Below are 23972 nucleotides of genomic sequence, written 5' to 3'. Positions count from 1 at the left end.
CAACATGCGTAGTCCCTCTTTAGCTCCTCGACGTTCTCCGGGGTCAACAGCTCCACGTTTAACTTCCACGTCCCTCTGCCCGCCTTCCGGTCCTCCTGTAGGTGACAGGTGGCCTGAAGGAGGCAGTGGTCAGAGAAGAACACCGGCGCGAGGTCGGTGTGTCTGACCGTGACGGCCCTCGATGTGAAGAGGAAGTCTATCCGGGACTGGGCTGAACCGTTCGGTCCTGACCAGATGAACCGCGGCTGGGCTCCGCCTGCAGGGTCACTGAAGGCGTCGCGCAGCTTTGCATCTTTGACCGTCTCCACCAGGAGATTGGAGGTGCCGTCCAGTCTGTGGTTGGCACTGCCGGATCGTCCAGCCGCATCGATGATGCAGTTGAAGTCACCGGCCAGAACGAGCGGTCTAGACGTGGCCAGCAGCGGTGGGAGCTGCTGGAGAACGGCCAACCGCTCGCTCCGCACGGGTGAGGCATACACATTAATCAGCTGGAGCGGAGAACCACGGTACATTACATCCACCACCAGGAGACGCCCCCCCCACCACCTCCCTTACCTCAGTGATGGTGAAGCCCCCTCCCCGCAGCAAGATCCCCAGACCGGACGCACGACAATCATTGCTCCCCCGACCATACCGACAGTCCGTGGGGCCACCATCGCGACCACCTCCGATAGCAACGGAGGTGTGGCAGCCCGCACTCCTGTAAAAAAGTCACATCCGCCTTTACCTTGGCCAGGTACTGCAAGGCGGTTACACATCACTCAGTGCTCTTCACACTGCGCACGTGACTCGCTGAGTTACTCCGGCTTTTTGTGTCTATCTCCCATTCCCATTCTTGTGCCCCCATGCTAATGGTAAAGACGCCCCACAATTAGGACGGCACAGTGGCGCAACGGTAGAGCTGCTGCCTTAGTGTATTTTATTGTCACTTGTTCTGAGGTACCAGACATTTCATTGCACATTTATGTGTATGTGACAAATAAAATTGACTATTGACAAAATTGACTATTGACTATTGATCAAGGTAAAACGTAGAATAGACCATTGTTAGCCTGGAGAAGGTAATAACAAAGTAAACAGATGATCTATTCCACATTTTCATTGATCCACACCCCCTTTGATGTCTCGTTCTCACACCTTACTCTCTCCTTATCTCTGTTTCTCCCCCTCCCCTGACTCTCAGTCTGAAGAAGGGTCTCGACCCAAAACGTCGCCCATTCCTTCTCTCCAGAGATGCTGCCTGTCCTGCTGAGTTACTCCAGCACTCTGTGAAACGTCACCGATCCATGTTCTCCAGGGATGCTGCCTGACCCGCTGAGTTACACCAACACTCTGTGAAACGTCACCTATCCATGTTCTCCAGGGATGCTGCCTGTCCTGCTGAGTTACTCCAGCATTTTGTGTCTAGCATCTCCGTTTCGTTAGGTTTAGGTTTATTATTGTCACGTGTACCGAGGTTCAGTGAAAAGCTTTGTTTTGTATGCTACCTCTATTCCTGTCCTTCTCTCCAGAGATGCTGCCTGTCCCGCTGAGTTACTTCAGCATTTTGTGTCTATCTTCGGTTTAAACCAGCATCTGCAGTTCCTAACTACGCATTCCGAAACAGAGATGCTGCCTGATCTGCTAAGCTACTTAAGCATTTTGTGATCTTTTTGGTAAAGTAACATCTATAGTCCCTTGTGTCTTCATTTCTTTTAATGATGTGAAATGACTGAAAATGAAAAAAATTATTGTCCATTGCAAATTTCCGGATGTGTTGGTAAACCTCCTTATTGAATATTAGGTAAAGGGAAAGTGCAACGAGACCTGGGTGTCCTTGTACACCAGTCACTTAAATTAAACACGCAGGTACAACAGGCAGTGAAGAATGCTAATGGCATGTTGGCCTTCATAACGAGAGGATTTGAGTATCGGAGTAAAGAGGTCCTTCTGCAGTTGTATAGGGCCCTAGTGAGACCGCACCTGGAGTATTGTGCGCAGTTATGGTCTCCTAATTTGAGGAAGGACATCCTTGCTATTGAGGCAGTGCAGTGTGGGTTCAAGAGGTTAATCCCTGGGATGGCGGGACTGTCATATGAGGTAAGGCTGGAAAGACTGGAAGAAGGGTCTCGACCCGAAACGTCACCCATTCCTTCTCTCCCGAGATGCTGCCTGACCTGCTGAGTTACTCCAGCATTTTGTGAATAAATCGATTTGTACCAGCATCTGCAGTTATTTTCTTATATTATAAGACTGGGCTAGTATTCACTGGAATTTAGAAGGATGAGAGGGAATCTTATAGAGACGTATAAAAGTATGAAAGGAGTAGGCAAGCTAGATGCAGGAAAAATGTTCCCAAAGTTGGGGCAGTCCAGAACCAGGGGCCACAGTGTAAGAATAAAGAGGAGGCCATTTAAAACTGAGATGAGAAAAAACTTTTTCACCCAGAGTTGTGAATTTGTGGAATTCTCTGCCACAGAAGGCAGTAGAGGCCGATTCACTGGATGAATTTAAAAGCGAGTTAGATAGAGCTCTAGGGGGCTAGTGGAATAAAGGGATATGGGGAGGAGGCAGACAGTGGATGATCAGCCGTGATCACAATGAATGGCGGTGCTGGCTCGAAGGCCCAAATGGCCTCCTCCTGCACCTATTTTCTATGTTTCTGTTTAATAAATATGGTGCCTGTGATGAAAACGCTTCCACTGTGTTATTGAGCAGGGAGTTCCAGCATTTACAAACAATGAAAATGAAGAGTATATTTGCAAGGTAATTTGGGTATCAAGCTAGCAGACCGGTTTTGATCCCGACTTCTGCCGCTATCTGTGGCTTTTGCACCGTCTCTCTATAAGTTTCCCCTGGGCGTTCTGGTTTCCACCCACTTCCCAAGCTGTCAGGTTAACTGGCCGCTGTAAATTGCCCCTTGGGTGAAGTTAATGGAAGAATCTGTAGTTGGTGGAAATGTGGGAAGAATAAAAAATGGTGTCAATGTAGAATGGGTATAAATGGATGCAAAATGGTCAGCATGGGCTCGGTGGGCAGAAGGGCCTGTTTCCGTGGTATATGATCACTCTATCCAACTGCTGTGTGGTGCAGTGATAGAGTTGCTGCCTCACAGCGACAAAGACCTGGGTTTGATCCCGATTACAGATGCTTTTTGCACCTTCTCCCCGTGACCTGCGTGGGTTTTCTCCGGGATCTCCGTTTCCTCCCACACTCCAAAGACGTGCAGGTTTGTAGGTGAATTTCAGCCAGAGGGTGTTGAATCTATAGAATTCATTGCCACAGAAGGTTGTGGAGGCCGTCAATGGATATTTTAAAGCAGAGATTGACAGATTCTTGATTAGTATGGGTGTCAGGGGTAACCGGGAGAAGGCCGGAGAGGGAGTGATAGACCAGTGGCAGAGTAGACTTGATGGGCCGAATGATCTAATTCTGTTCCTATCACTTGTGAACTTATGAAAATGGTCAGAGTGATACAGCGTGGAAAAAAGCCCTTCGGCCCAACTTGCCCACACTGGCCACATTCCCCATCTACACTAGTCCCACCTGCCTGCATTTGGTCCATATGGCTCCAAACCCATCCTATCCATGTACCCGTCTTAACAGTTTCTTAAACATTGAGGTAATCACAGCCCCTCAACTACCTCCTCCGGCAGCTCGTTCCATACACCCGCCACCCTTTGTGTGAAAAGATTAGCCCTCAGATTCCTTTTCCAGATTTACCCCTTCACCTTAAAGTCAGCATGGACTCAGTGGGCTGAAGGGCCTGTTTCCCTGCTCTATGATCATTCTATCCAACTGCTCTGTGCAAACAGGTGAAGGATAATGCCATGTCTACCAATGACCCTCATAGATGCGTCACAGAATGCATTTTATCGCTCAGAGAAAGCATTTTAAGGGGAACTAGACCAAGTGGACCCGTTGGGTCCAAACCTATTCCTCCCCTCCCCACTCCGTCCCCCTCAACCCTCCCACTCCATCCCCCTCAACCCCCCCACTCCATCCCATCCCCCTCAACCCCCCCACTCCATCCCATCCCCCTCAACCCCCCCCCCCACTCCATCCCATCCCCCTCAACCCCCCCCCACTCCATCCCATCCCCCTCAACCCCCCCCCCACTCCATCCCATCCCCCTCAACCCCCCCCCCCACTCATTTCTGCCACTCAAAATAACAGAGTTGAATCATTTTTGTCTTCTCCAATCCCTGTTTTTTTCCCTGCCCCCAATGGCTCAGCATTCGCCCCAACGGACTATCAGGCGGAATGCGGGGGTTGGGCTTACCGCCCTTCCCCTCCCTTTTGGGCTTTCCGTTTTCACTGCCCATCCTCCCGATCGGAATTTCCCTCCGATCTTTTATCTTCCCGATTGGAATTTCCCTCCGATCTTTTATCCTCCCGATCGGAATTCCCCTCCGATCTTTTATCCTCCCGATCGGAATTCCCCTCCGATCTTAGCTGTAATCGCCCGAGTAGTACTTAATAGTCAGTTTTCTTACCCGGGTCCTGTGCACAAGAATCGCTCGATTTGACTGAGGTGCACAATCTACTGTCACCGCCCCTGTTGCCTTCCACGTCATACAGTAATATTCATTTATTTCATTAGGCAAGCGCAGTACAGAGTAGTTAATGCCCTCCCTCTCCCCAATTTCTCTGATTATTTTGGCCTTCCTCCCAGTTCTCTGATTATCTTCTAACACTTGTCCTTGGACTGTCACCATTTGTTCTTGCGGTTTTTTTTCTCTAGCCGAGCACGGTCTGGCCAGTTATTTCTCAGGGTCCCTTTTTTTAGTCGAGCATGGTCGAGTCAGCTATTTCTCAGGATCCTTAGTCTAAATCAATTATCCCTTTTTACCCCTCTCTCACACCCCTCCCCCCAACTGCATCCCCCTCCCCCCAACTGCATTCCCCCCCAACTGCATCCCCCCCCCAACTGCATCACCCCCCCAACTGCATCCCCCCCAACTACATCCCCCCCCAACTGCAACCCCCCAACTGCATCCCCCCCCCAACTGCATCCCTCCCCCAACTGCATCCCCCCCAACTACACCCCCCCCAACTGCACCCACCCCCCCAACTGCATCCCCCCCAAATGCATCCCCCCCAACTACACCCCCCCAACGACATCCCCCCCCCAAATGCATCCCCCCCCAACTGCATCCCCCCCAACGACATCCCCCCCCCAACTGCACCCCCCCCCCAACTGCATCCCCCCCCCAACTGCACCCCCCCCCCAACTGCACCCCCCCCCAACTGCATCCCCCCCCCCAACTGTATCACCCCCCCAACTGCATCCCCCCCCCAACTACATCCCCCCCCAACTGCACCCCCCCAACTGCATCCCCCCCAACTGCATCCCCCCCCAACTGCATCCCCCCCAACTACACCCCCCCCCAACTGCACCCACCCCCCCAACTGCATCCCCCCCAAATGCATCCCCCCCAACTACACCCCCCCAACTGCACCCCCCCCAACTGCATCCCCCCCAAATGCATCCCCCCCCCAACTGCATCCCCCCCAACGACATCCCCCCCCAACTGCACCCCCCCCCAACTGCACCCCCCCCCAACTGTACCCCCCCCAACTGCATCCCCCCCCAACTGCATCCCCCCCCAACTGCACCCCCCCCGCAACTGCATCCCCCAACTGCACCCCCCCCCTTATCGTCCTCCTTCCCTAGGAGATAGATTTAAACTTTAAAATGTGAATAACTTTAAATATATAACACCGACTTCAATGAAACTTCTTCCATTAACACCAAAGGGGCGACGGTGAGTAAGGTGGGCCTAAAATCGTCGCGCTATCGTGTGCCGTTTTGGCTGTAGTTCAGGAACAAACGGAGAGTCTTTAGTACACAGGTGGCTCACCGCCTGGGTTTGGCCCCTTGCAAACGCGCGCCAAAAATGGCATCGGCCATTTTAAACTGGCCCACCTGACAGACTTCTCAGCGGGAAGCAAGCGTGCAGTTTTAGTTCTTGGCGGTCTGGGATCTTGTGCCTGCAAATCAAATGGAATAAAATATATATCTTTTGGAAAAAAAAATCGCGGTGACCCATCGCGCACCGCGGCGGGGTATAAGAGGCGCCGGCGGGCGGCAGGTCGGCCATTTTGTCTCACTCAGTCAAGGTGAGTAATGGCGGCTGGTGGTGGTGGAGGAGGAAGGGGGGGGGCAAGAGGACAATCCGCTGCCATCCTCTCTCCCCAGCCACCCCTCTCCGACAACCAACACCTAGACATGTTGTGCCGCCTTCCAGCTTTCACCCGATGCGATTATTTTGTTCCCACGTTTCACTAATGCGGGCGTTTTCCCCCCCCTCCCTTCTCTTATCCTCTCACTCTCTCCATGATGAACTCTCACAGACCTGTAATGATCTCCGTGATTAAGACGTATAAAGTTCTGAGACGAGAGAGTTAAAAGTTTGTCGTTTTATACTGGGGAGGGGGGTGGTGGTGGTTGTGTGTGTGTTGGGGGGTGGTGGTGTGTGTGTTGTGTGGTGTTGTGTGGTGGGGTGGTGGGGTGTGTGTTGGGTGGTGGTGTGTTGGTGTTGGGGGGTGTTGGTGTTGGGGGGTGGTGTGTGTTGGGTGGTGGTGTGTGTGTTGGTGGGGTGGTGTGTGTTGGGTGGTGGTGTGTGTTGGGTGGTGGTGTGTGTTGGGGTGGTGGTGGTGTGTGTGTTGGGGTGGTGGTGGTGTGTGTGTTGGGTGGTGGGGTGTGTGTTGGGGTGGTGGTGTGTGTTGGGTGGTGGTGTGTGTTGGGGTGGTGGTGTGTGTGTTGGGGTGGTGTGGGTGTGTGTTGGGGTGGTGGTGTGTTGGGGGGTTGTGTGTGTTGGGGTGGTGGTTTGTGTGTTGGGGGGGGTGTGTTGGGGTGGTGTGTGTTGGTGGGGTGGTGTGTGTTGGTGGACTGTTTTCTGTTCTGTTCTCACCCTCTTGTTTTGCATCACCTTAAAATGCAAGTGATGTTTGAGTACGGTCAATGATTCGATCTCTGCAACTTGGACTAGAGTGTTCCAGTCCTCTGTCTACTTTGGGTTCTTGCTTCTTAGTCCTCCAAAATATTCCAAATGGAATTTAAGCTGGAGGTGTTGCACGTTTCTTAAAATTTCTTGCCCCCTCCAAATCTTTTCCATCCACACCTCTGTCCAAATGTTTCTTACATTTCATAAATGTGCAGCTGTAAGTTAATGTCAGGAGACACAACCGGGCATAAATTTGAAATCATGAGCACTTTTGCCTGATCCTGCAATGTTCCATGGTATTAAAAGTATTTATTCAACCAGGAACCACATGTGCTGGTTTGCAGCATGATTAATAGTAGATCAATCTGACTTTTCCCCCTAATTGCATGCGATTTTGTTACTGTCGGTTATTATTCCTGCCCGTATCGTGATTTGCCTGTTACTTAAAAGTTTTACTTGGGACGGTTTTCGTAACAATGAATTACTTTCTTTTCAATTACAGATGCAGCTAGTGCGCATGTTAAAGGAGGTAAGATCATTTCTTATATCTAGAAACAAGGAACATGTTGTGCCGCCTTCCAGCTTTCATCGGATGCGATTATTTTGTTCCCACGTTTCACGATGCAGGCGTTTTTCCCCTCTTATCCTCTCTCTCTCTCTCTCTCTCTCTCTCTCTCTCTCTCTCTCTCTCTCTCTCTCTCTCTCTCTCTCTCTCTCTCTCTCTCTCTCTCTCTCTCTCTCTCTCTCTCTCTCTCTCTCTCTCTCTCTCTCTCTCTCTCCATGATGAACTCTCACAGACCTGTAATGATCTCCGTGATTAAGACATATAAAGTTCTGAGACGAGAGTTAAAAGTTTGTCGTTTGTACTGGGGGGGGTGGTTGGGGGGTGACTTTTCTGTTCTGTTCTCACCCTCTTGTTTTGCATCACCTTAAAATACAAGTGATGTTTGAGTATGGTCAATGTCACAATGATTCGATCTCTGCAACTTGGACTAGAGTGTTCCAGTTCTCTGTCTACTTTGGGTTCTTGCTTCTTGGTCCTCCAAAATATTCCAAATGGAATTTAAGCTGGAGGTGTTGCACGTTTCTTAAAATTTCTTGCCCTTCCAGATCTTTTCCATCCACACACCTGTCCAAATGTTTCTTACATTTCATAAATGTGCAGCTGTAAGTTAATGTCAGGAGGCACAACTGGGCATAAATTTGAAATCGTGAGCACTTTTGCCTGATCCTGCAGTGTTCTATGGTATTAAAGGTATTTATTCAACCAGGAACCACATGTGCTGGTTTACAGCATGATTAATAGTAGATCAATCTGACTTTTCCCCCTAATTGCATGTGATTTTGTTACTGTAGGTTTTTATTCCTGCCCGTATCGTGATTTGCCTGTTGCTTAAAAGTTTTACTTGGGAGGGTTTTCGTAACAATGAATTACTTTCTTTTCAATTACAGATGCAGCTAGTGCGCATGTTAAAGGAGGTAAGATCATTTGTTATATCTCGAAACAAGGAACTGCAAAAGCTGGTTTACAAAAAAAAGAGACAAAGTGCTGGAGTAGCATCTATGGAAAACATGGATAGGTGACGTTTCAGGTTAAAACATAACCTATCCAAATTCTCCAGAAAGGCTGATTAGTACGGGTGTATGGGGTTGAAAGGGTAAGAGATCAGCCATGATTAAATGGTGGATGGGCAAACCTAATTCTGCTCTTATCACTAATGAACTCTTAGCACTTAGTGTCTTTACTAGTTTTATGGACTCCCCTGTATTTAAGCATTCCTTAGGACATAGAACCTTTTAACTCATCACCATTTGGTCAATCAATGGAGGCAAGACCCATAGATTTGCATTTCTTAAAATACACATCCAAGTGGTGTTTGTGTTTGGTCAATATTTCTGTCTGCAACTTGGGCTAAAGTCTTCCAGTTATCTATCTGCCTACTTTGCGATGCACATTTCTTAAGTTGTCTTTTTGTAACTTTTCAGGACATTTTGCTGCAAGTGGCAGCGTGTGATTTAAATTTAACAGACTTTTGGGGGGGTGTCAGTGGTACTTATTGTCATGTGCTGAGGTACAGTGAAATTCCCCCTTTACATACAGTTCAGTAAAGATATTATACTTGAGCACAATCATTGCTCTGTGCATAGTTTGAAGAAGGGTCCCAACCCGAAATTTCGCCAATCCATTTTATCCAGAGAGTTACCACAGCATTTTGTGTCTTTTCTTTGGTATAAACCGTCATCTGCAGTTCATTTTTAATTACATTCTAGTTAAGTGCGAGTGTATGTGAATAGTAGATTTTTCTGAGACAGTACACAAGAGTCACCATGTTTCTGGGGCAATCTTTAATGATTCAAGTCTATAAAGTTGGAAAAAATGTAGGATCTTCACGTCCATAAAGGGGGTGTTACCAGGTCGCCCTGGCCAAGTGGGGTTGTCTATGTCCTCCACCGCTCCGAGCCACTGCAGGCTGTGTCCGTCCGATCCCTACACTGTGAGGCATCCAGTTCTTTTGAGCTCAGGGCTCCCCCAAGGGGTGAGTGTACAGATCACTAAACAAGGGAGGAGCAAAATGGTGTTGGCATCAGTCATGATGTGTGCCACTTGTCCACTGTGCGAGCTTCCCTTCATTTTCTTCATAACCCTGCAATTTACTTTAACCGTTGCCTCATGCTCACTGAAACGTGAAAGCTGCAGTGGAAAGAAATGTTTTTCCTGCCTTCAGATCTTGTTGGGTTGGCATAATTGTTAAACATTGGCTGGTTCTTAAACAATAATTACAGTTTTATAGGACATTGGTTGGGCCACATTTAGAGTATGTGTTCAGTTTTGGTCACCATGTTGTATGAAGGACGTCAAGCTAGAAAGGGTGCAGAGACGATCTACAAGGGTGTTGTGTGGGATCAAGGGTCTGAGCTGCAGGGAGAGGTTGAGCAGTTATGGACTTTATTCCCTGGAGCACAAGAGGATGGGGGTGATCTTATAGAGGTGTACAAGATCACGGGAGGAATAGATTGGGTAAATGCAGTCTTTTACCCAGAGTAATATTGAGGACCACGAGACATAAGTTTAATGTGAGGGGGGGAAAGATTTAATAGGAAACTGAGGGGTGACTTTTTTTTACACAAAGGGTGGTTGGTATATGGAACGACCTGCTGGAGGAGGTAGTTGAGGCAGGTACTATCATAATGTTTAAGACATTTGGACAGGTAAATCATTCGAGGAATATGGGCCAAGTGCAGGTGGGACTAGTGTAGATGGGGCATGTTGGTCGACACATCATTGTCCCACTGATCCTTAAACATTGGTTGTTCTGCTCTGGTGGCTACAGTATAAAACAGTGGGAAAGAGGGCAATATTTTCACATGACCAGTGCTGCAATGATGCTTTGCATGAATTCTCTCTTTCTACATCAACATTGTAGAAACTTTCTATCTGAGTTGCACTGCATTCAAACTATGTTTTTACAATTAAAAGCAAAGTAGGTCAAGCTATTTCTGCCAGTTGTGTTAAATATTCTTATTTTTACAGGTTCCTCTCCGCCATTCTTTGTTGCTGGAGGTGAGTGTCTTTGTCTGCATTGTACTTGACTAACAGTTGTCTAGCAATACTTTCCACGGGTTCACTTTTGCGAAACAAATTCCTCCTTGTCCCCACTCTAAAAGTGTGTCCATTTAATCTGAGACCGTGATCTCTGGATCTCGACTCCCACTACTGGAAACATCCTCTGCGCATTCATGTTATCTAGGCCTTTCATTATTCAGTGAGATCCAACCCTCATCCTTTGAAACTCCATTGAGTACAGGTTAGAGCCATTAAACGTCCCTCATATGTTAACCCAATCGTTCATGGTTCACTCTCCTAAACCTCCTCTGGGTCCTCTGCAGCGCCTTTACGTCCTTGCTCGGAAACTGCCTGTTCGCAGCATCAGGGTGGTGCAGCGGTAGAATTACAGCGCCAGAGACCTGGGTTTGATTCCGACGACCAAGTTTTTTACGTTCTCCCTGTGACTGCATGGGTTTTCTCCAGGTGCACTAGTTTCCTCCCACATTCCAAAGACGTGCATGTTTGTATGTTAATTGGCTTCTGCAAATTGCCCCATGTGTGGAAAGGAGTGGATGAGCAAGTGGGATAACAGAACTTGTATGAACGGGTGAGTGATGGTTGGCGTGGACTGAAGGTTCTGTTTCCACGCTGTATCCCTAATCTAAAGGCTGGTTTCATCTAGTCTTAACAGTAACAGGCGTTAGACTTTAGGGATGATGTGTGGAAACGGGCCTATTGGCCACTCGAGTCCATGCTGACCAGCGATCACTCCCCTACACTAGCACTATCCTACACCCGAGGAACAATTTACAATTTTATTAGAAGCAAATAACCTACAAACCTGTACGGTCTTTGGAGTGCGGGAGGAAAACGGAGGGAACTCTCAAGGTCACAGGGAGATTGTACACACTCCGTACAGATAGCACCCGTAGTCAGGACCGGACCTGCTGTAAGGCAGCGACGTGCCGCCCCGTCTAGTGATTTTCTTGTTGCTGTTCAAATGATGACAAATATAGACAAGCATAAGTCTGAGCAGTGTTGATGTATAATTTGTGCTGAGAACAGCAACAAGCTCGTGGGTTTTTCAATTCTGGTGAGGTATTTTGACTGAATAGTGATGGTGACCCTTCCATTTCTCTCCTTATAGGTTTTGTGCCCAGATCTGTCCCAAGCTGGAATACTCCCTCTTCAGGTAGGAATGCTAGGTAGGGCAAGGAGAAAGGAATCTATGCTTGGAGTCAGAGGGATCTTGGCGAGGTGCTAAATGAGCACATTTGCATCAGGGTTCACCAACTGGTGAGAAGGTCATGGAAGAAGGCGCTCCATATAATAAAATACTATGGGGACACTATTAAAGATTTGCCAGTGAGAGGGTAAACGGTGCATGTCTGCTATACTGGATCCACGTGGGATTGCTTTCATAAGTGAGATCTCGGAGACCGTTCAAGAACCTCTGATCACTTAAAATGGCCCCCATACATTAACGGCCATGTTAAATGTGGGCTGGGATACTGAACTTTGAAACGACATTTATCGCTCCAAATGACGATCTAAAAATGGCGTCTCGTTCGTCTGACTGCCAGTGCTGAACAAAGTAAAACAGTGTTCTGATGGTGCAGCTGGGGTCCTGTAAGGTCTGTTGCAGTATCTCACTCGATACTAAATTTGTCCTATCTTTGTAGGATGTCTGGAAAAAGACTTGGGAGTGATGCCTTTTGAAAAACTGGTGAGTGACCGACCACTCACTATATTGTCCGTCTCTTCAAAATCTGTCTTTTTGTGATAACAATTTGTTTCTTATTTTTTGGGGGTCCTGATCACCCCAATGCATTTAAGTTATTTTGGGTTAAGTACATAGGAACAGGCACTTGGGTCCGTCCGCAATGTTTAGTTCAGAGATCCAACGTGGAAACATGCCCTTCTGCCCGTCACCCATTCCTTCTCTCCAGAGATGCTGCCTGACCCGCTGAGTTACCCCAGCATTATCACAATGAGAAGGCTGCTTCAAGGGTGACTCGGCCTGGTTGAAGTTCAATCCTCTCTCTGGGGAGAGTGACAGTACCATGTGGTCTTGCAGTTACAGGTCTGCAGCGGCATACAGCCAGGAAACAGGCCCTTCAGCCCAACCAGTCCATGATATCCCATTTAACCCGTTCCCATATAGAGTGATACCGTGTAAAAACAGGCCCAACTTGCCCACACCGGCCAACATGTTCCACCTACATTAGTCCCACCTGCCCGCGTTGGGTCCATATCCCTCCAAACCTGCCCTATCCGTGCATCTGTCCAACTGTTTATTAAACATTGCTCAACTTTACCTCATCTGGCAGCTTGTTCCACACACCCACCACCCTTTGTGTGTAAATGTCACCCATCGGATTCCTTTTAAATCGTTTCCCCCTTCACCTTAAACCTATGTCCTCTGGTCCTCAATTCACCTGCTCTGGGTAAGAGACTATGTGCATCTATCCGATCTGTTCCTCTCATGATTTTATACACCTCTATAAGATCACCCCTCATCCTCATGAGCTCCAAGGAATCGAGTCCCAGCCTGCCCCAACCTCTCCCTATGCCTCTAAATTATTCATATCCACATAGTGTCTTTTAAAAGCAGTCTCTTGAGTCTCTGTCCGACTCTGACACAAGGGTGGAAATGGGAGCCACTGGAAGAAACCCACTTGGTTGCAGTGCAAGCTCCAACACTGAGCATATCCGGTCAAGATTAAGCCCCCGATCTCTCGCATTAGCCGAGTCAATTACACCTGGAGGATAAAAAGGAACTGCAGACATTGGTTTACAGAGAAAGGCATAGTTGCTGGTGTGGGTCGGGCAGCATCTCTGGAAAACGTGGATAAATTTAGTTTAGAGATACAGCGCAGAAACAGGCCCTTTCGCCCCACTGGGTCCGCGCCGACCAGCGATCCCCGCACATTAACACTGTCCTATACCCACTAGGGACAATTTTAACATTTACCAAGCCAATTAACCTACAAACCTGTACGCCTTTGGAGTGTGGGAGGAAACCGAAGATCTCAGAAAACCCACGCAGGTCACGGGGAGAATGTACAAACTCCGTACAGACAGCGCCAGCGGTCGGGATCGAACCCGACGCTGCATTCGCTGTAAGGCAGCAACTCTACCGCTGCGCCACCAGGCCGCCCTGATGTTTTGGGTTGGGTCCCTTCTTCACACTGAATCTTAGGTTCTTTTATTTATACCCAATGCACGCAGTGGCAGTGTACTGGGCTCGAGCTGGGTAGTCTACCATTAGGATGCATTTCATTTCTCTCCCAGGGATTCACTTGGGCTTCAGTAGTTCTTTGGTGAGGTCACGTGACTCAACTCCCAAGGACATTTGCAGTCAGGAGTTGGGAGAGTGGTGAGGTGGTACGTTGAGGGAGTTTACTGCATCTGGGTTCATGGCTCAGTTCTCAAATGCAACGCTGCTCCTTTTTGAAGCACTGGAGTCTAGTGATGATCACCCTTAGCTCACTTTGACCCCTTGTGAAAAGACTGAACGCTCTGAATGACTCTGGGTTTAGCCTCGGTTTGTGGGACTCTCAATAATCCAGGCTGCTAATAATCTCTCTTTGTTTTCTTTTTGGAGGGGTGCTGACAAGCCTGGCACTGCAGTGGCTACCCATTGACCTGGTGAGTGGGACGTTGGTCGATTCCTCTCCTCAACTACCTTTGGAATAAGTTCCCAATGTTGGGGGGAGTCCAGAACCAGGGGACACAGTTTAAGAATAAGGGGTAGGCCATTTAGAACAGATGAGGAAAACATTTTCAGTCGGAGAGTTGTGAATCTGGAATTCTCTGCCTCAGAAGGCAGTGGAAGCCAATTCTCTGAATGCATTCGAGAGAGAGCTAGATAGAGCTCTTAAGATAGCGGAGTCAGGGGGTATGGGGAGAAGGCAGGAACGGGGTACTGATTGAGAATGATCAGCCATGATCACATTGAATGGCGGTGCTGGCTCGAGGGGCCGAATGGCCTACTCCTGCACCTATTGTCTTAAGTTCATAACGTCTTAGGAATTGCGCCATTCTGCCCATCGAGTCTGCTCTGCCATTCAATCATAGCTGATCTACTTTTCCTCTCAACTCTGTTCTCTTTCCATCTCCCCGTAACCTTTGACATCCTTACTAATCAAGAACCCATCGATCTTTATTTAAAAAAATACCCAATGACTTAGCCACCACCACCATCTGGGCCAATGAATTCCACAAATTCACCACCCTCTGACTAAAGAAATTACTCCTACGATATTTCGACTTTGCGATGGTGCACACGGCAGCGAGACACAGCTTGCTTCCAGCCACGTGATCACATGTATTCAATGCATTTTGACTTACGATATTTTCGGTTTCCAATGGGTTTCTCTGAATGTAACCCCATTGTAAGTTGAGGAGCACATGTACCTGCCTTTGCTATGGGAATGGTTGAATGATACTTTACTGTCACATGTGGCACGTCACAGTGAGATTCTTTGTTTTGCATACCCACGCCATGCAGAGTTGGCACACAAAGGGCGCAGACTAGCAAGCGTGGCATGGGGAAAGGCGGTGAATAGTTCTTAAACTGAAGGTTTCGCTTGCTGCTGTTACATGATGATTTCCAATATGGAATCTCGTTCGGCTGAATAACTTGATGTTAAACAAATAATCTGATGCAGCATATGCTGGGGATGTGTTTCTTCCTGGCATGGCGTGAGCATGTGCTGATTGCAGCTTTCTCTCATTCACAGCAGGTGTAATGGGTGCAGTCGTCTTCTACATTAAAGCAGGTAAATGTCTCGATGTATTGCAGTAAAAGCTGGTCATGTATCTGGGCTGGGGGGACATTTTTTGTTTGCAGCTGTGCCTCGAGCCGTTCTAAGATAGACACAAAATGCTGGAGTGACTCTGGGGCAGGCAGCATCTCTGGAGAGGAATGGGTGATTGTTTGGGTCGAGAACCTTCTTCAGATTAGTATTCTGATGTAAGAAACGTCACTCATTCCTCTCCAGTGATGCTGCCCGTCCGGCTGTTAATCCAGCATTTTGTGTCTTATTTTAGGAAGCCTTGTTATGAAGTAATATTAACATAAAACATATTATAGTGTATAAAATCATTAGAGGAATAGATCAGGTCGATGCATTGTATCACTCCTAAGTCTATTCTCAAGCCCACTTCCCCCTCTCTTCCCTTGGTTCTCCATTATATCTGTTGAAAGTCCCCCTTCCCCCAAATGCTACTGTAGCATTCCCAATGGCCACTAGTCTTTAGATCTCACTTTGACAATAGACAATAGGTGCAAAGCAAGTTTCATATGAACTCTTGTAACCTTCTGTTGTCCAAATATTGTGTTTGAGGCAATAGAAGGTTACTGACTCGAAGGAAAAGATGTAGATATAGAAACAAAAGAATGTTAGCTGCTGGTTAATACTCAAAAGGACACAGAGTGCTGGAGCAACTCAACAGGTCAGGCAGCATCTCTGGAGAACATGGTTCGTGTTGGGGCCCTTCAAATGTGGGACCACAAGTGAACAGTCTTATTACTGTCTCTGTTTTAATTTATGTAAAGACATGTATTTTATATCCTGGGCCTTTCACAGGGCTTGTGTGGCTAGAGGGAAGCTTTCTGGTGTCAGTATTCGAATGTTAGCGCCACAGGGATCTTTGTGGGACAGCATCTTTTAATTGCCCTTGTGCGATTACACCATCTTAATGAACTGTTTCAACAGATGGTGTGTGTTGTTGAGCAGTGAACAATGAAACAGCCCCACCACGGGTGTTGCTTTGCTCTGCGCTGAGTAACGACTTGTGTGAACCTGGGTAAGCCATTTCTAATGGCCTTTACCCTCCAGGGCGCTCACAAACAGCACACAGTCACAGCTTGTTCTACTAGCCGCGCGCGGGCGGTTGTGTTACATTTCCCCAGTGCCATGAACAGATGTAAACTGAGTTCATTCCTGCAGGTGGTGAAAGCTGACTTGGAGAGTAGCTACACAGAAAATGGGCCGATTGCAAATCAGGTAAGCCCTCAATTCAAGATGAATCTACTTTACAAAATATTAACTGTTGGGAGAGTCTAGATTGGAGCTGGTGGGACGGGGTGAAGGTGATTTTTCATGGTCTTGGGTTTTTTTCTAATTATATTTTACATTATTAGAATATTGTGTTCAATTCTGGGCACCATGTTATCGGAAAGATATTGTCAAGCTTGTAAGGGTTCAGAAAAGATCTACGAGAATGTTGCCAAGACTAGAGGGTGTGAGCTACAGGGAAGGGTTGAGTAGGCTAGGTCACTATTCCATGGAGCGTAGGAGGATGAGGGGAGATCTTGTAGAGGTATACAAAATCATGAGAGGAATAGATCGGGTAGATGCACAGAATCTTTTACCCAGAGTAGGGGAATCGAGGACATGGGTTCAAGGTGAAGGGGAAAAGATTTAATAGGAATCCGATGGGTAACTTTCACACAGGTTGGTGGGTGTATGGAACAAGCTGCCAGAGGAGGTAGTTGAGACTGGGACTATCCCATCATTTAAGAAACAGTCTGTTACTGTCTTAGCAGAATTAATGTGTAACTTGTCCATGTCCCAAGTGTGTGCTTGTGATACAAGCAAGTTAAAAAAAATATTGTGTCTATACCCCGCTGGACTTGTGCGTATCACACTAGCCTCTACTCAACTCGAAAGCAGAGGGAGGCAGATTTTATGGACCCCGCTGGACTTGTGCGTATAACACTAGCCTCTACTCAACTCGAAAGCAGAGGGAGGCAGATTTTATGGACGGGAAGAACTGTGGATGCTGGTTTAAATCGAAAGTAAACACAAAATGCTGGAGTAACTCAGGGTCAGGCAGCATCTCTGGAGAGAAGGGATGGGTGACGTTTCGGGTCGAGACCCTTCTTCAGTCTGAAGAAGGGTCCAGAGATGCTGCCTGACCCGCTGAATGATTTCAGCATTTTGTGTCGACCAGACTTTATGGAATCCAACTCTCTGGATCAGCTGTACCAATCTGTTTGTTGTTTGCAATAGGATGATGAGGTTCTACATCGGATAAGTAATGTGGGAGGGAGAAGATTTAATAGGAACCCGAGGGGCAACCTTTTTCACTCAGGGTGGTGGGTATATGGAACACGCTTCCAGCGGAAGTAGTTGAGGCAGGTACTCATCGAAGGTATTTATTCACAAAATGCTGGAGTAACTCAGCAGGTCAGGCAGCATCTCAGGAGAGAAGGAATGGGTGACGTTTCGGGTCGAGACCCTTCTTCAGACTGATGTCGGGAGCGGGACAAAGGAAGGATATAGGTGGAGACAGGAAGATAGAGGGAGATCTGGGAAGGAGGAGGGGAAGAGAGGGACAGAGGAACTATCTAAAGTTGGACGGTTTGGTTTATAGTCACATATTCCTATGGAATATGTTCTAGAGGATGCGTGGTTGGGGCATTAGGATAAGGATGCTGGAATGTGAGAGGCTTTGTTCTCGGTCTCCAATTCTTATGGCTAATAAAGAACTTTATATGAAGTTAAACAACATCGTTATTACTACTTCATACACTGGTGGCTTTCCTGGGGCAGTGTGAAGTTTAGAGGAATTTATGGGCCAAATGTGGGCAGGTGGGACTAGCTTAGATGGGGCATCTTGGTAGGCATGAACGAGTTGGGCCATGGGGCCTGTTTCTGTGCTGTACAAACGTTGATAAATAGTTGCTGTGGTGCCTGCTGCTGGTTTGGTTTGGTTTATAGTCGTGTGTACCGATACAGTGAAAAGGTTTTGTCCAGTCCTGATGATGAAACACTGCATCTTATGTGCTGCAAGGAGCCAGTACCTGTAAAGGTGAACCCTCTGGTGACCTCAGCATGGCAGGAAGATAGAGTGTTCGTGGAGAACTGTCTGATGGGGCTGATGCGGACGGAAAGCGTCTCAGCTCTTCCAAGCTGGTGGTTTAATGTAGTAATGTGTTTTCAAAATTCATTACAGGAATCTGTTCACTGGGATGAAAAGTTGAACGAGGTACGTTGCTTCTATACTGAACTATATATCGACCTTTTAACCAAAGGTGGCTGTGTTAATGAATGTTTAAGGTGATCTTTCGTGGTACAGTACCTTGAAATAAAGCTGGAAATGCAACTAAGGCAGCATCTGCGGCAAGAGAACTACGTAACATTTTGGGTCAAAATGTAGAAACGTGATCTATCCATGTTCTCCAGAGATGGTGCCTGACCTGCTGAGCTACTCCAGCACTTTTGTATCATTCAATGGTTCAGGTCAAAATCCCTTAGAACCATTGAAGACGGCAGTGTCTGTTTTGCTTTCCATGGATGCTGCCTGACCCGCTGAGTTCCTCCACACTTGTCCATTAATGTTTCAGGTCAAACCCTGTTCAGAACTAATGGAGGTGGCACCCCCTGTTTTGCTTTCCGTAGATGCTGCCTGATCTTGCTGTGTGTTTAAAGCCTTTTGTAGTTTATTACGGGCATCCAGCATCTGCAGTTCTTGATTTCTATTTATTGTGCCTTTGGGTGCAACTTTACAGGTGCTCCAGTGGTGCTGCCCACTAGTGTGGTGCTGGTGTTTTGAGAGGTGAACAAGGTGACCGTTTGCATTTGATGACGTACATACCGCCCCAGTCTGACTATTGATGAATCGGTATTTCTGATGCACTCTCCTTCACTTCCACACTGGAACAAAGTGTAGTTGAGCTTAGAGGTAAAGAACTGTAGATGCTGGTTAATGCACAAAAGCGGACAAAATGCTGGAGTAACGCAATGGGTCAGGCAGTATAGAAACATAGAAAATAGGTGCAGGGGGAGGCCATTTAGCCCTTCGAGCCAACACCGCCATTCACTGTGATCATGGCTGATCATCTACAATCAGTGACCCGTGCCTGCCTTCTCCCCATATCCCTTGATTCCACTAGCCCCTAGAGCTCTATAAAACTCTCTTTTAAATTCATCCAGTGAATTGGCCTCCACTGCCTTCTGTGGCAGAGAATTTCACAAATTCACAACTCTGGGTGAAAACGTTACTTCTCACCTCTGGAGAACATGTTGAAGTAACTGCTCTACCGTCTGCACCACTATGCCGACCAGAAGTCTAGTTCAGTGTTACCAATATCTCTTTTGCTGGGATAGGTGACGTTTCACAGAGTGCTGGAGTAACTCAGCGGGTCGGGCAGCATCTGTGGAGAACATGGTTAGGTGAAGTTTTGTGTTGAGGGCCTCCTTCAGGCCATTTCTAACAATGGTTCATTCTGAAGAAGGGTCCCGACCCGAGATGTTGCCTGCCCATGTTCTTTGGAGATGCTGCCTGACTCTGAGTTACTCTAGCGCTTTGTGTCTTTTTTGTGGGCAGCTGAACTCATTTGTTGTAATGAATACAAAATATCACGTTAATAGGATCTTGTGGTCACAGTACAGCTCTTCACTTTGTTTAGTTCAGAGATTTAGCGTGGAAACGGGCCCTTCAGCCCACCGAGTCCGTGTCAATCAGCAATCTTCTTCGAAGGGTCTCGACCCAAAACGTCACCCATTCCTTCTCTCCCGAGATGCTACCTGACCTGCTGAGTTACTCCAGCATTTTGTGTCTACTCTCAATTGTGTTAATTGGCCCTCTATAAATTGCCCGCGTGAGAAAGTGTGATAACAAAAGAAGTAGTGTGAACAGGTGATCGATCAATGGTCGGCGTGGATCCATGTTCCTCGCTGTATCCCGAAATAATTAAGGGGTATTTATATAAACCCAGTGAAAAGTGTGTGAGATTAAAGACCAGCCTCTGATCTACATGCAGTGTGAGGAAGGCGTAGGATCTGATCTCTCTAAAGTGCATGTTCTTTCTTGCAGCTTACAGTGAGATGTTGCGCTTGTCCTGAGCATCTGAAGAACGCACACTCCGGCTCTTGTGAAAGGTGAGCACTTTGTTCAAGTCAAGTTTATTTGTCACATACACGATGTGCAGTGAAATGAAAGTGCCAATGCCTGTGGATTGTGCACAAAAAAGAATTACAGTTACAGCATATAAATAAAGTTAATAAGTTACTTTAGTGTAGACAAAAATTTAGTCTCTGGAGTTATACAAGTTGACAGTCCTGATGGCCTGTCCCAAGCATCAATCATGGGGAACTGGCCCTAATCTGTTTAGTTTTGAGATACAGCGCGGAAACAAAGCTGGAAATGCAACTAAGGCAGCATCTGCGGCAAGAGAACCACGTATTATTTTGGGTCAAAATGTAGAAACGTGATCTATCCGTGTTCTCCAGAGATGGTGCCTGACCTGCTGAGCTACTCCAGCACTTTTGTGTCATTCAATGGTTCAGGTCAAAATCCCTTAGAACCATTGAAGACGGCAGTGTCTGTTTTGCTTTCCATGGATGCTGCCTGACCCGCTGAGTTCCTCCACACTTGTCCATTAATGTTTCAGGTCAAACCCTGTTCAGAACTAATGGAGGTGGCACCCCCTGTTTTGCTTTCCGTAGATGCTGCCTGATCTTGCTGTGTGTTTAAAACCTTTTGTAGTTTATTACGGGCATCCAGCATCTGCAGTTCTTGATTCCTATTTATTGTGCCTTTGGGTGCAACTTTACAGGTGCTCCAGTGGTGCTGCCCACTAGTGTGGTGCTGGTGTTTTGAGAGGTGAATAAGGTGACCGTTTGCATTTGATGACGTACATACCGCCCCAGTCTGACTATTGATGAATCGGTATTTCTGATGCACTCTGTCCTTCACTTCCACACTGGAACAAAGTGTAGTTGAGCTTAGAGGTAAAGAACTGTAGATGCTGGTTAATGCACAAAAGCGGACAAAATGCTGGAGTAACGCAATGGGTCAGGCAGCATAGAAACATAGAAAATAGGTGCAGGAGGAGGCCATTTGGCCCTTCGAGCCAACACCGCCATTCATTGTGATCATGGCTGATCATCTACAATCAGTGACCCGTGCCTGCCTTCTCCCCATATCCCTTGATTCCACTAGCCCCTAGAGCTCTATAAAACTCTCTTTTAAATTCATCCAGTGAATTGGCCTCCACTGCCTTCTGTGGCAGAGAATTTCACAAATTCACAACTCTGGGTGAAAACGTTACTTCTCACCTCTGGAGAACATGTTGAAGTAACTGCTCTACCGTCTGCACCACTATGCCGACCAGAAGTCTAGTTCAGTGTTACCAATATCTCTTTTGCTGGGATAGGTGACGTTTCACAGAGTGCTGGAGTAACTCAGCGGGTCGGGCAGCATCTGTGGGGAACATGGATAGGTGACGTTTGGGTTGAGGCCCTCCTTCAGGCCATTTGCAATAATGGTTCATTCTGAAGAAGGGTCCCGACCCGAGATGTTGCCTGCCCATGTTCTTTGGAGATGCTGCCTGACTCTGAGTTACTCTAGCGCTTTGAGTCTTTTTTTGTGGGCAGCTGAACTCATTTGTTGTAATGAATACAAAATACCACGTTAATAGGATCTTGTGGTCACAGTACAGCTCTTCACTTTGTTTAGTTCAGAGATTTAGCGTGGAAACGGGCCCTTCAGCCCACCGAGTCCGTGTCAATCAGCAAACTTCTTCGAAGGGTCTCGACCCAAAACGTCACCCATTCCTTCTCTCCAGAGATGCTGCCTGACCTGCTGAGTTACTCCAGCATTTTGTGTCTACTCTCAATTGTGTTAATTGGCCCTCTATAAATTGCCCGCGTGAGAAAGTGTGATAACAAAAGAACTAGTGTGAACAGGTGACCGACCAATGGTCGGCGTGGACCCATGTTCCTCGCTGTATCCCGAAATAATTAAGGGGTGTTTATATAAACCCAGTGAAAAGTGTGAGATTAAAGACCAGCCTCTGATCTACATGCAGTGTGAGGAAGGTGTAGGATCTGATCTCTCTAAAGTGCATGTTCTTTCTTGCAGCTTACAGTGAGATGTTCGGCTTGTCCTGAGCATCTGAAGAACGCACACTCCAGCTCTTGTGAAAGGTGAGCACTTTGTTCAAGTCAAGTTTATTTGTCACATACGCATACACGATGTGCAGTGAAATGAAAGTGGCAATGCCTGCGGATTGTGCACAAAAAAGAATTACAGTTAAAGCATATAAATAAAGTTAATAAGTTACTTTAGTGTAGACAAAAATTTAGTGTCTGGAGTTATAAAAGTTGACAGTCCTGATGGCCTGTCCCAAGCATCAATCATGGGGAACAGGCCCTAATCTGTTTAGTTTTGAGATACAGCGCGGAAACAGGCTCTTCAGCTCACCGGGTCCGCGCAGCCCAGCGATCCTCGCACACCAACACCATCCTGCACACACTAGGGACAATTTTTACGTTTACCAAGCCAATTAACCTACAAACCTCTACGTCTTTGGCGTGTGGAAAGAAACCGAATATCTCGGAGAAAACCCAGCAGATCACGCAAAGAACTTACAAACTCCGTACAGACGGCACCTGTAATCGGGATCGAACCCGGGTCTCCGGCGTTGCATTCGCTGTAAGGCAGCAACTCTACCGCTGCGCCAATGTAGCTTGGAATACAAAACGACTAGCCTGGGCAATGGTGATCATCCCCCCACCTTGGGTCAGACTAGCCAGCCTGATTGCAATGGGTGAGGTTCTCAGTGTTGTCATTGTGTTATTTAAAAAATAATCATCTTTAACATAATTTATTCAATTATAAAAAAATAATATTTACAAACCAAAACAGTGATAACGCACACACCCAATATAATACAAACTCATCAAATTATCTAAGTGCTAAATTTTCAAATAACTAATTTGATAAATAATAATTTTCTAATCATCCTTGTTAAGGATGACTGCAGGTGCTGTCTGTACGGAGTTTGCACGTTCCGTTCTCTCTGTAACCGCGTGGGTTTTCTCCGAGATCTTCAGTTTCCTCCCACACTCTAAAGACGCATAGGTGTGTAGGTTAATTGGCTTGGCAGATAGTGTTAACAAAATGCTGGAGTAACTCAGCGGGTCAGGCAGCATCTCTGGAGAGAGGGAAGATGCTGTCTGACCCGCTGAGTTACTCCGGCATTTTGCGTCTACCTTCGATTTAAACCAGCATGTGCAGCTCTTTCCTACACAGTTCCAAGTCCAGTCCTGATGATGCAATGCTGCATCTTAACGTGCTGCACGGAGCCAGAACCTGCAAAGGTGAACCCACTGGTGACCACAGCTTGGCAAGAAGAGAGTTTGTTCGTGGAGAACTGTCTGATGGGGCTGATGCGGGCAGCATCACGGCTCTTCCAAGCTGGCCTTTTTTGCATAATAACGTTTTTTATTAATTTCTTTACAGGAATTTGTTCGCTGGAATGAGAAACTGGATGAGGTAAGCTGGTTCTATTTAATACCCTTTTACATATCTTCTAAATAAAGTTTGCGGCATTAGCAAAGGTAGAGGGATACCTTTACCCAATTTTCAGGGCGGTCACGGTGGCGCAGCGGTAGAGTTGCTGCCTTACAGCGAATGCAGCGCCAGAGACACGGGCTCAATCCTGACTACTTCACCATCCTTATTGAGGATGACTA

The 23972-nt window shown here is 47.2% G+C and overlaps 1 protein-coding gene, 1 long non-coding RNA gene and 5 other non-coding genes across 9 annotated transcripts in view; 6 read left to right on the top strand and 1 right to left on the bottom strand.

Moving 5' to 3' along the window:
- Positions 1 to 7869: 7869 nt before the first annotated feature.
- LOC144609419 (uncharacterized) overlaps positions 7870 to 23972 on the top strand; it is a 17768-nt gene continuing 1665 nt past the window's right edge. The window contains exons 1-12 of one of the 2 annotated variants that reach the window (XR_013549316.1): positions 7870 to 8408; positions 10462 to 10491; positions 11624 to 11668; positions 12159 to 12202; positions 14084 to 14127; positions 15222 to 15260; positions 16434 to 16490; positions 18445 to 18477; positions 19001 to 19173; positions 20308 to 20372; positions 22357 to 22421; positions 23740 to 23772. This is a non-coding gene — a long non-coding RNA (uncharacterized LOC144609419). The remainder of the gene's footprint in view (positions 8409 to 10461; positions 10492 to 11623; positions 11669 to 12158; positions 12203 to 14083; positions 14128 to 15221; positions 15261 to 16433; positions 16491 to 18444; positions 18478 to 19000; positions 19174 to 20307; positions 20373 to 22356; positions 22422 to 23739; positions 23773 to 23972) is intronic. The other variant, XR_013549315.1, reaches the window with a different exon arrangement.
- Positions 15078 to 15149, top strand: LOC144609768 (small nucleolar RNA SNORD30). Its single transcript, XR_013549363.1, has one exon. It is a non-coding gene; the product is annotated as a small nucleolar RNA SNORD30 (small nucleolar RNA).
- On the top strand, positions 18246 to 18366 carry LOC144609780 (small nucleolar RNA SNORD22). The gene has a single exon (XR_013549374.1). It is a non-coding gene; the product is annotated as a small nucleolar RNA SNORD22 (small nucleolar RNA).
- LOC144609772 (small nucleolar RNA SNORD31) lies at positions 19064 to 19129 on the top strand. The gene has a single exon (XR_013549367.1). It is a non-coding gene; the product is annotated as a small nucleolar RNA SNORD31 (small nucleolar RNA).
- On the top strand, positions 21113 to 21178 carry LOC144609771 (small nucleolar RNA SNORD31). Its single transcript, XR_013549366.1, has one exon. It is a non-coding gene; the product is annotated as a small nucleolar RNA SNORD31 (small nucleolar RNA).
- LOC144609418 (beta-1,4-glucuronyltransferase 1-like) overlaps positions 22134 to 23972 on the bottom strand; it is a 16314-nt gene continuing 14475 nt past the window's right edge. For both annotated transcript variants that reach the window (XR_013549314.1, XM_078427891.1), the window contains one exon: positions 22134 to 22497. Coding sequence is in view for 1 of the 2 variants with exons in the window: in XM_078427891.1 (XP_078284017.1) it covers positions 22453 to 22497 (45 nt within the window). In the remaining variant the exon portion in view is untranslated. The remainder of the gene's footprint in view (positions 22498 to 23972) is intronic.
- Positions 23542 to 23663, top strand: LOC144609777 (small nucleolar RNA SNORD22). The gene has a single exon (XR_013549371.1). It is a non-coding gene; the product is annotated as a small nucleolar RNA SNORD22 (small nucleolar RNA).

Source organism: Rhinoraja longicauda, chromosome 34 (genome assembly GCF_053455715.1).
Source record: "Rhinoraja longicauda isolate Sanriku21f chromosome 34, sRhiLon1.1, whole genome shotgun sequence".
Classification (NCBI taxonomy): Eukaryota; Metazoa; Chordata; class Chondrichthyes; order Rajiformes; family Arhynchobatidae; genus Rhinoraja; species Rhinoraja longicauda.
The sequence above is the reverse complement of the archived record's forward strand: the minus strand, read 5'-3'. Positions and strand labels throughout refer to the sequence as shown.